The sequence below is a fragment of the Quercus suber genome, unplaced genomic scaffold (assembly GCF_002906115.3).
Source record: "Quercus suber isolate HL8 unplaced genomic scaffold, Cork oak 2.0 scaffold_240, whole genome shotgun sequence".
Taxonomy (NCBI): domain Eukaryota; kingdom Viridiplantae; phylum Streptophyta; class Magnoliopsida; order Fagales; family Fagaceae; genus Quercus; species Quercus suber.
The window spans coordinates 608,131-619,894 of NW_027069697.1; the positions used below are offsets into that span (position 1 = coordinate 608,131).

The window sequence follows — 11,764 nt, forward strand, 5'->3', positions numbered from 1 at the left end:
TTGATGATGTCTTTTTTTTTTTTTTTTTTTTCAATTTTAAAAAGATGTGATGTTTTAAAATATTGTGCATTGAAAAAAAAGGGGATTTTAAAGAGCTGGACGTTGAGAATTAAATTCTAAAAAACATTGTATTTTAAAAAATTGCACATTGATAAAATGCGGTTTCAAAACAATATGTCTAACGGATATTTTTTTTTTTGAGAAATGTCTAATGTATATGGTTCTTCTAATGTTCCTATAACTTGAGTAGATTTAATTATTTTGTTTGATTGATTTGTTCGAACTGTTATTTATTTATATTTTAAAAATGCAAAGAATAGTAATAAAAATGACTTATTAGTGATAGACTAAGAGTGTATTGACCCATTTGGTAAATTAATCAATTAATTAGTCAAGTGAATTAATTAGATTCAATTACATGCAATAAGCGTGGTAGTACAAAAAAATCACCAACTAAGATAAATGCAGCGGAAAATAAATTTGACACAGGTGATTTGCTTTCTAATGAAAAAAACCACCGAGGCAAAACCCTTCCGGGTAAATTTAAGGCCACCACTCCCGAAAATCTACTATTATCAAAACAAGCGGTTACAAGTATAAGGAATCTCAATACCTAATACTAACTTACAGTTGAACATTTACCCCAATACCCAATTGGACTTGTAATGTGGTGACAATCTCTCCTTTCAATGCACGACTCACAGTACGTGACTAACCAATTAATGCATGGATCCAAGTACGTGACTAACACACCAACTTGAGGAAGATGTTGGCTGCAAAGTTCTTCAGTTCATCCAACGATGAAGATCAAGAAGCTCCTTGGTTACAAAACCCTTGGTGCAAAGACGTAGCAGCTTCTACAAGGAACATGATGAACTAAGGCAAATTCTGTCTCTGGTCACAATTTGCATGCACAATCAATTTGCATTGAGTTGCATCGCTTTGCATCACCTTTGACGACCCTTAAAATAATCTTTTTATATGTCTAGAGTTGTGAGAAAAGAAACCCTACAAAAATACACATGGATATGCGTAAAATCAGATCTGAAAATCTGAATTTCGTAATTCTCGATAGATACAGCTTTTGTCGAGCTGCTATCGAGCATTAGCATTAAACCTCGATGGATATGGATCTATCGAGATATTTGTCGAGCTTTAATGAACAACACTTCTTCACTTGTTTCTTGGACAAATTTGCATGACTTCAATACTAAACTTGAACTCTTATTCCTTGAAGTACTAAACCCATCCTAGATTTACCAAATTACAAGTAAAGTGCGTTTTGTCAAAGAATTAACCAATTTACATAACATATGTCTCTAACAATATCTACATATGTCCTAACAATCTCCCCCTTTAGCAATCTGTGACAAAACCACAACAAAGTATGAGAGAAGTCTTAAATCACTAAACTCATAATCACTTGTTAAATACAATATAATCTCATCCTAATACAAACTCTTGAAAAACCTTACAAGAAGAGAGTTCTTGGCATGATAGATTTTGACAACTTGTCTTTCTGAAACACTTTAAACAAAACTCATCAAGGCATTTTAGTATGAAATAGTAATAGAGGTTTGCATACATAAAGAAACATGTGTATAAAGATAGAAAAGAGACAACACATGGAGAGATAGGTGAATAACAACATATATGATCATATATATAAATGAGAAATCAATACAATGTATGTCATAAAAAAATGGTCACAAGATCGGTGTACAAAAGGATAATGTAACTAAAAGATAACGAAAAGAAAAGTACATAAAATCCTCACTACATCCCTAATAAATATAGACACTCCCCCTAACAAAAATGTCTTATGCTAACTCTCCCCCTAAATACATGATTACTCTCATCATCCCAAAACTACTTGCCCTGACAAAGGGCAAGTCATTGAGAGGTCATCTCATCATCACTGGAAGAGCTAGCATCCTCATCCTTCTTATCATCATCACCATTAGTAGCATCCTCATCCTTAGAAGCCTCTGAAGAAGGAGATGGAAAAGCAACGAAGTCACCAAGGCGATCCTATTGTCGTGCAATACGACCAACACAGGTGTTCACCTGATAAAACTTAGTGGTGAGAGTATCAAGGCGAGTATCCATGTGCTGAAGCTACGCCATGACCGCATTAAGAGTCACACCGCTCATCGAAGAAGAAGGAGTGAAGGTGGAAGGAATGGTAGGGGTTGGAGGATTCGCCGTCTCGGTTCGCGGCCGCTTTTGGTCAAAGTTGGGCCTCATTCTGCCAAACAAAATCTGTATTGATGGCACCCATGACAGTATAGAAAGGAGAATCAGGAATAAGGACAGAAAAATGGCGAAAGATCCGCGTGATAGTCAAAGGAAAAATGAGCTTATCATGGGTCGCCGTATCCCTATAGACATCTATGATAGAGATAATGAAATGAGAGGGAAATTCTATGGAAAGATCCGCTAAGCGGGACAACAAAAATTGAGCACGAGGCTTTGTGATGGAGTTATAGTGAGACAAGAGAGTAAGAACAAAGGTCATCACCATATTAAGGAATCTCAGACCTTTTTCAAAGTCCGAGCATAGGGTGTTTTGACGCTTACCCCATATGGAGGGTGTCTCACAGAAGTGAGACAGAAGCTCGTCTTTGAACACAGTCCTCAGATGCTGATAGCCGGGGTAGTCAAGATGCGCTATTCGCAGGACGTGTAGTATCTCGGATATAAGATCCAGAGTGACTACGATATGTGTACCTCGAAATATCATAGTAAACTGAGGTAAAGAGGCATCGATACTATGCATATTAGAGTAAAACTCTTGTATAAACACTATCGGACACCTTAAGTGTATATCACAAAGTCTTGATAGGCCTTCTCATCACGGAATCGAACGTGAAGAGGGGGAAGATTAGTAGAAGAAGATGACTCAGAATGAAAAGGATTCTGAGTTGGAGTAGATTTGAGCTTGAGTGCCATATGCAGTTTATCCGTGCGAGAGAGAGAGAGAGAGAGAGAGAGAGAGAGAGAATACACAATCACAACCTAGAACAAAAATATAGAAAAGAAAGGGTACGTATGCATGAAATATGCATAAACATGTGACGTGCTAAAAATAATTGCATTATGGGTTCAACCCAATCCAAATCTAGTAGCACACAATTTTCAACAATCAAACACACATCTAAATGCACGAAACATTGTGAAAATGCTAATGGAATGCACGATCATATAGCATCAAATAAACAACATCCTACCCAAAACTTTCACAAAAATCTCAAAAAATTTCAAAAAACACCAAAAGTTTCAGAGAAAACCCAGAAACCTAGGTCTAATGCGTGAAATGCATGAGAAAAGAGGGATTTTGGACACTAACTAGAGAAGAAATGCATGATCTAGGTTGAAATGCAAGTGGGTAAGGTGATCGGAGTGAGGGAAAGGTGTTTGGAGGAAGAGAGAAAGCTTTTCTGTCGAGAGAGAAGTGAAAAAGTAAATATGATTTCACGCTGAACATATATATAGAAATCGCAGCTCGATGGATCGAGGAGTTGTCGAGATTTGTCGAGCACTAAATCTCGACAGATATGAATCTGTGGAGGTGCTGTTAAGCATCTGTCAACAGCAAAAGTTCCTCTATGGATTGAGATTATGTCGAGAATCTATCGGTTGGACAGAAAGTTTCTTGATGGATCGAGAAGCTATCAAGACAAAGTCCAGAAAGTTTGATGGATCGAATATGCGATAAGATCTATTGAGAAAAGAAGTCCAAAGGGCTCGATAGACAGGAATCTGTCGAGGATATGTTGAGAAGCTGTTGAGCTTGATAAAAAATAGTTTTTCAAAGAGAGGAAAAACACAAAGAGATGAATGCAAACAAGCAAGTTACTAAAACATAGATCCAATCAACATGTTAGACTCTTAAAAACATCTCTCAACAAAAACAATGCAAAGCATTCATAGATCCAAAACACACACACACACACACACACACACACACACACACACACACACACACACACTAAACAAGTTTAACAAATTTTATATTTCAAAAACAAGTTATGATAGTTTAGTGAGCATATAATAACACATGTATCCCTTATGATGGCCAATTCATATTGTACCCGCACATGTATCAAAAGTAGCAAAGAATTTACGTGTTGTGTGTGAAAACATAGCAAGAGTACATAAGTGTCTCATATTCTGACGATTTGAGATATGAGAAAATCAATTTAACTCATACACAATCATAATTGCTTGATAGGGACTATCACCTTCGAGGTACATCCTATAACTCCTACATCTCCTAGAAACATGCTTGCAACCATATTTAAAAGCATTTTGGTTCTTTTTGCCTTTATATTCTTCGCATATTTTTTCTTTCTTTTTGAGCATATCATGCATGGGCATATAAAAGAGAGAGAAGAAATACCCAATTATGTTAAGCCACAAACATCACAATTTTGATATATCGAAGCACACAGATGTTATATATGATTGGAGGGCTTTAGTGGTGAGATGGTTATTTATGCCTTTCTCTTAAGATTTTTTAGTAATTTCCGTCAAAGAGTGATATAAGTGTCAAGTACAAGAGATTATTCAATCGTACTCATCTAGGGGTGGCAAAGTAAGCCCAAACCCATTTGCCCACCCAAACCCACACACTCTAATTGAACCCAAACCCACCAAATTATTAGTTGGGTTAAATGGGCATCAACCCAATTAGACCTAGTGATTATTGGGTTTTAACTAAAAACCCATTGAGGCCCATTTAATCCAAAAACAATATACCCAAATTCAACCTAGCCTTTCCCATAAAAAAAAAAAAAGCCCTCAGATGTTTCAGGGTTTTCATTTTCCTTCATTTTCTCGGCCTCTAAACACTTCTCTCTCTCGCTTGCTTTCTCTCTTTCTCTTTCTAGCTCTCATAGAGAACAATGAGGCATAACAAACATAACACAGAGACCACTGAGTCTCGCTTCTTAGGAACCATATCCGCCTCCTCCATTCGAAACCTTCTTCCCAAATCTCTCTCCAAACACTCCAAATCCACCTCCAAATCCAACACAGAGAACACTCCGCCCTCTGATCCCAACATCCCCGCTGTCCATTCCCTTTCCGCTACTACCGAATCTTAGGAACCATATCCGCCTACTCCATTCAAAACCTCCTTCCTAGATCTCTCTCCAAACACTCCAAATCCACCTACAAATCTAATGCAGAGAACACTCTGCCCTTCGATCCCAACATCCCCACCATGCAATCTTTAGAGAGAGAGAAAGAGAGAGAGAGAGGGAAGCATTAGAGATTGCAATTTTCTAGGGAAAGTTAAAGAGGGAAAATGAATGAAATGAAAGTTTTTCGAAAATCAAACAGAGAGAGAGAAAGTGAGGGCAGAAGTGAGAGTTTTTTGGTCAGAATTGATGCGGGAAGGCAATGGAGGAGAAAGAAAAAGAAATTTTAGATCCAAGAAAATCTTTTTCTTGGGAAAGTAGAGTGGAGACTAGAGAGAGTGGAAAAGGGAATCCAAGAAAGTGTTGGGGTTTTTACTTTAATGGCTTTTTGGTAATTTTGATAATTGAGTAATTGTGTGAGTTGGGGTTTACTCATAATAATTGGGTTGGGTTGGATTTGGGTTAGAAGTAATTAATTAAATGGATTTTAATAAGTAAATGGGTTATATATACCCAACCCAATTATGACTACCTCAAACCCAGCTAAACCCACCCATTTGACACCCTTATACTCATCACAAACATGAGTCACAAAGCTTACTTGCTTAGTTGTGCATAGAGATGCTCATCTAAGCTACAGAAGATACAAAGTTTAGAAAATTTTGTTTTAATGGCCATCTAAGGTACACAAGTACCATTGTACACATACACACACTGTTTTTGTATTTTTCTGATTTTTTTTCAATTTTTTTTTTTTATGAAAACAAAATAAGGAAAAAACTGAAAATAAACAAACAAAAACATGTTTAAATAAAGCAAAGCATAAAACTAGACTGACTCAAAAACAAGAAAGCAAAACACACAAGTAATGCAAAAACCATAAGGGGAGAGAGAGAGAGAAAAAGTGACTAAATCACTTAAAGCCTTTTTCCTTCAACACCTTGGAAGAACCTTTCCTTTGAGTGAACCTTTGATCTGGTGGTGAGGGAGAAGAGTTGAAATCATTTAAGTTCGAAGGGAATACGAGGGTCTTAAGAAGATCTCTTGGAGGAGCAAAAAAGGATGGAAACTGATTCTGGTTTCCAGACGAGAGCATACTATTGCTTTGTTGAGTGGCTAACCACTTGTAGCAATTTGGATGAGTATGCCCTGAAACTCCACAGTGATGACAAAGATGCGGCTTCTTCGGTTGAGACTTTTTGTTGTTAACCTTCTTAGTCCTAGGGTTTCTAGTTTCTTTCATTTCAACCTTAGAGGGTGCTTGAAGAATAGATTTGCCATTGTCTACGTTCTTACTAGCGATATTAGTTTTACATTCATTATTCTCAGAATTAACATTATTAGCAGGTGAGACAAACATAGTAGTACTAGAAGAGACAATATTAGGAAAAGAAAAATCATACCCCAAACTGGTTCTATCAGAAGTAGATTTTTGAAATCTAAGCATCTCATCGAGCTTTGCACTAGAAGTCCTTTCCAGTTGAGCTCTAACCTGTAACAGTTCTATTTCAAGTTTCTTAGTCTTTTCAGCAAGGAAGTTGTTCTCGAACTACAAAACTCCAATGGTTTGATTGACTTCATCAATCTTTGTAGAGAGCTCCTTTCGATCTAGCTTCACATCACTCAGCTTCTTGGTGGCCAGCCTATAAAGTTTCTCACGCTTCTCGGAAACCTTGTACAACTTAGCATAGGCTGTATGGATGTCATTTTGTTCATCCATTTTCTCAAACTTAGACTCTACCAAGTCCTCTTCTTCAGCTACCTCTTCAACAATCTCTTCAGTAGGATTCACTATGGTAGTGAAGGTTTTCCAGATTCCCTCGTCATCATTGTCATCTGAATCATCTTCAGGCTCAGTGTCACTTAAGGTAGTAGCAAGGACCTTGCTTTTTCCAGATATGTTAGACATTCTTGTTTTATATGTCCAAAACCTTGACATCCAAAACACTTTGGTCCGGAGGGAATAGTGTACAAACCGCCTTCCTTAACATCCTTCTTTCCTCTGTCTTGGCTCTTGAATTGAGAAGAACTGGATTGCTTTCGGTCCTTATCGAATCCTTTTGCATTGGCATTCTTCATAAACTTTTTGAATTGCTTGGTGATGTAGGATTTTATCTTGCTTCATCATCAGAAGACTCATCGGTCTCATTGCTTTTGGTTTTCAGTGCCATGATCTTACTTTTGCTTGATTTCTCGATTCTTGTCAAACCCAATTCATAGGTCTATAAGTTGCCAAATAGTTATGTCAAAGGAACACTACAAGAAAAGAGTCTACTAGCAAGGGTAAAATGCCCTCGTAAAAATTCAAATATCGTCGTAAAAGGTTATTAGCGGGGCATATGGCCCTCGAAAGCCGTCGTATTTGCTCTTGTTGCTAAAAGAGATTTTGTGACCATACCTTCGCAAATAAATAATTAATGAGGGCAATCCACCGTCGTTACTGGAAAAATCCGGCCTCACACATATATTATCAAATGACGAGAAAAGTCGATGACTTATTTTTAGCGAGGGGAAACAGTTGTCGTTAACAACTATTTGTGAGGACCTTTATACCCTCACAATTAGTTATTTGCAAATTCTAAATTGACAACATACTTTTTAGAGACAAATAATGCTTTCGCTAAAATTTATTTGTAAGAACTTTTAACCCCTCGCAATTAGTTAGGAATAATAGAGACGACATTAAGTTATTGCTTAAAATGTTTTTGCAAGGGATTAAGTGGCATCACTATTCTATAAATTGCAAGGGAATTTGTTGTCACTATAAAATTATTTATGACCAAATTTTTATGTCATTGGTGATGATATGTTATATAATTTTTGAAATATTTTATTTTTTATTTATTTTTAATTATTTTATATAATTGTTTTTAACTATCATGTTACGATAGTACAATAATTACTAAAAATTGATCAATTGAAAGATAAAAATTCATATAAGTTCAAACTTTAAAATATAGAATAAACAAAGAAATCCTGAAATTAAACCTTGTTTTAAACTTAAACAACTAGAATTATGACAAGATCTATACTAGTCTTCCTCTGAGTTACCCTGCAAGCTGTTTTCAACCTCCCTCGTGTTATTGATTGAGTTGTCATCTTCATCTCTACTAGTACCATCCTTAAAAAAAACAAAAAAACAAAACAAAACAAAATATTAAACATGATTCATACACTAGAATATTAGCTTTTATAAAAATAATAACAAATAATGGTTAAAGAGAGTGCAAGAGAGATAGAGAGAATTCATGACATGTATTTCATTTATACTCAACCCCTAATATCCATCCATCCATTTATCCACCATCTTTTTCCAAAAGAATGTAGGAATGAAGGAAGGACCATTCTTATAACGATCTTCTTTCTTTGTGTACTTCTTAATAATAGGATTTTTAATGTGAAACATCCAATCAGAATAACAACGTTTCACCAATTCTACAAATTCTTTCTTCACTTCCTCATTTGGTTGCTTATGCTTAAAATGTTGAGCTCTATAGCAAGCATATAGAGTTTTGAGCTCAGATGTTAGGTATTAACTAAAAGTCATCCAAACTCCATTCGGTTTTTGTTAAAAAAGAATAGTAATCTCTTGAGTAGCTTTTAGTGTGCTGATTCTGCCTTTACTTTTACCTTCCCTTGCCATGTCTACCTTTTTTATTTTTTTATTTTTTTTATTTATATATATATATATATAAGCCCTTGCTACGTCTACCTACTATTAGTTAGTATTAATATGATGAAAGTATATAATATAAATATGTATTTCCAATATGATTCTGTTAAAGACATGACCCACTAGTAAAAGATGATACTCTAGTATAAGATGGTACTAGACCTTATCCTCAATCCAAAAATACTTATTGCTACAATCAACACACAAATAATTGTTTTGCATATCTTTATTTATTGAATGTTTAAATGCATACTCAAGAAAATTTTCAACCCCATTAATATATCTAGTAGAATGATGCATCCAAAATTTATCAATTGCCATTTTATCTACTCCCTATAAGGCATCATATTATTTAACTAACAGTAATGGTTTCTAACACATGTATAATTATGCACTCTTAAAAATAACTAGTACAGTTAACATTGGGTCTTGTAAAATAGAAATATCAAGGATTCACATATCTAGCCACAAAATAGAAATATCAACACAACCTAAAGCAAATCTCAAGCCAAACAATTGAGATTGGACAAATATATTGTCAACATCATCATCCTAATTAACTTTTTCAAGTAATCTATAAATTTTCAGCTCACTACAAGCCTTACACATTTAAAATTCACATCAAAGAACTCTACAAAATTTTCGCATTTAACATTCCTTATAGTGTTCCGAAAATTACCACAACATATATATTTTCAACAAGATACAAAAGTTTGTATTTGCCTGTATACAAGATAATAATAAAAAAAAAACTAAATATAAAAACATATATAAATAAATAGCTTTAATCAATATCAATATAGATATATATGACTAATTATTTTATGGGTTTATTCTAAAAGAAAACATAGATAATAAATTGAACTTTGTATTATATGCTTAATTTAAATGACCTGCCCTTGCAAATTCTTCCTAAGTTCACAAAAAACCAATGCGGCTTGATCCAAGTAGAGGGAGAAAAGGAACTCTTGTGTTAGAGCTATGAAATTATAGAACATAACAAACAACTTTCATTATAATATAAGTTTGTCAATAATATTGGTTAATAAGGTGGGTTTGAGGATTTGAATTATAACACTTGAAATCTGTTAGGTTCTAAAGACTTAGGATTCATGTATTTAGAACTCTAATGTGTAATGTTGGCAAACCATGATCAAAACAATATGTTTAGTCTTGTTTAGACTTGCTCAAAGTTGTGTAATTCATGTAAAGTTGGAATCGAGTGGCTGCAGATGCATTGGTGCATTTCGGCCTGGCTCGATTGATCGAAAGTTAGACTCGATCGATCGAATCTCGGGCAGAATGTTTTTCTGCAAAATTTTCCAACTTAGTCTTACCTCATTAAACGTTTTGGGTTTTCTAATTTTACCCTAGGTATAAAAGGCAAAACCCTAGCCACGTTTTTGAGAGTTGTTCTGAGTGTATTGTTGCTCATACTTTGCGGTTTGTGTGAATTTCTTGTGAGATCCTTGAGGAGCTTTCCTTCACATAAACTTAGGATTTTCTAGGTAGAGATTACTTCAACACCTTGATGATTAACTCAGTTGCTGCCATTGGAATTCAAAGAATAACAAGTGTGGGTGCTTGTACTTGGTGGAGAATCCAAGAAAGAAGGAGTTCGTGGATTCGGAGCTTGCACGTGGTCCTGTCAGTAAGTTCTACTGGTGGGTAGCATTACGAAGTCAAGTGGGGAGCTTGTAAGTCCTTTTGTATGAACTTCGGTTCTTTCGCATAGTGGATTCAGGTTTACCTTGAGGATAGCTAGGTCAAATCCTCCCCAGGTTTTTACCGTGTGGTTTCCTAGGTCATCATATCATTGTATTATTTACTTTTCCGCTACTTTATACTCTTGATATGATTATATGTTTGTGATAACTTAGAATTGCATAAATTGACTAAGTTAATCACTTGGTTAATTAACTAGGTTAATCTGGTTGGTTTAAGGGGTCTAAAACCGTTCATGTGGTATCAGAGTAGGTAGTTCTCTTGTTTGACATTTTTTGATCTCTGAGCTGATCCTTGACCCCTGTTGTCATGGAACATGGATACTCTCTCGTTGTTCCTCCTCACTTTGATGGGAATAACTATGTTTATTGGAAAGTAAGGATGAAAGCATTCCTGAAATCTATTGATGAGAGGGTTTAGAATTCTGTTGAGTACGGATGGGAGAAGCCCACTACTCCTGTGAGTGAGTGGCAAACTTCTCAAAAAGAAGCAGCTGGGTTCAATAGCAAAGCTATGAATGCCATCTTTAATGCTGTTTCTATGGAGGAATTTAAGAGAATCTCAAATGTTGAGGTTGCTCACACTGCTTGAAAAATCCTCTAGACTGTGCATGAAGGCACAAAGACAGTTAAGATCAATAAATTGCAACAATTGACTTCTAGATTTGAAAGCATTAGAATGTCTGATGATGAATCTTTTGATGAATTCTATGCTAAATTGAATGATATTTTAATTCTGCTTTTAATTTGGATGAAATCTATGATCAACCTAAAATTATTAGGAAGATTCTTAGATCATTAACTGAAGATTTTAGGCCCAAAGTGACTACCATTACTGAGAGCAAGGATGTGGACTCCATCGCTGTTGATGAGTTTGTAAGATCTCTTCAGTCCTATGAGTTAGACCTGCGCAAAGCAAACAAATCCAAATCAATGGCTCTTAAGTCTGTTGATGATGTTGATGTTGATGGATTTGATGATGAACTCTCTGCTACAGAGATTGTGTACCTTGCCAAGAACTTTAGAAACTTTCTTAGGAATAACAACAGAAAGGCAAGAGATACAAATACTGCTGAACCTAGAAATTTTAGGAAGAATGATCTCACTATGGTTAATAACTTTGAAAAACCTAGAGAAAAAGTAGGTCAATCTTCAAACAATTCTTTGGGTGCTCAGTGTTTTGGTTGTCAAGGGTATGGTCATGTTAAATCTGAATGTCCTAC

General features: G+C 35.4%; 1 protein-coding gene across 1 annotated transcript in view; it reads left to right on the top strand.

Annotated features, from left to right (window-relative positions):
- The first annotated feature begins 10,858 nt into the window (after positions 1 to 10,858).
- The window catches only part of LOC112027241 (L10-interacting MYB domain-containing protein-like), a 15,245-nt gene continuing 14,339 nt past the window's right edge, over positions 10,859 to 11,764 (top strand). The window contains exons 1-2 of the mRNA XM_065780605.1: positions 10,859 to 10,917; positions 11,324 to 11,681. Coding sequence (XP_065636677.1) covers positions 10,859 to 10,917; positions 11,324 to 11,681 — 417 coding nt within the window. The remainder of the gene's footprint in view (positions 10,918 to 11,323; positions 11,682 to 11,764) is intronic.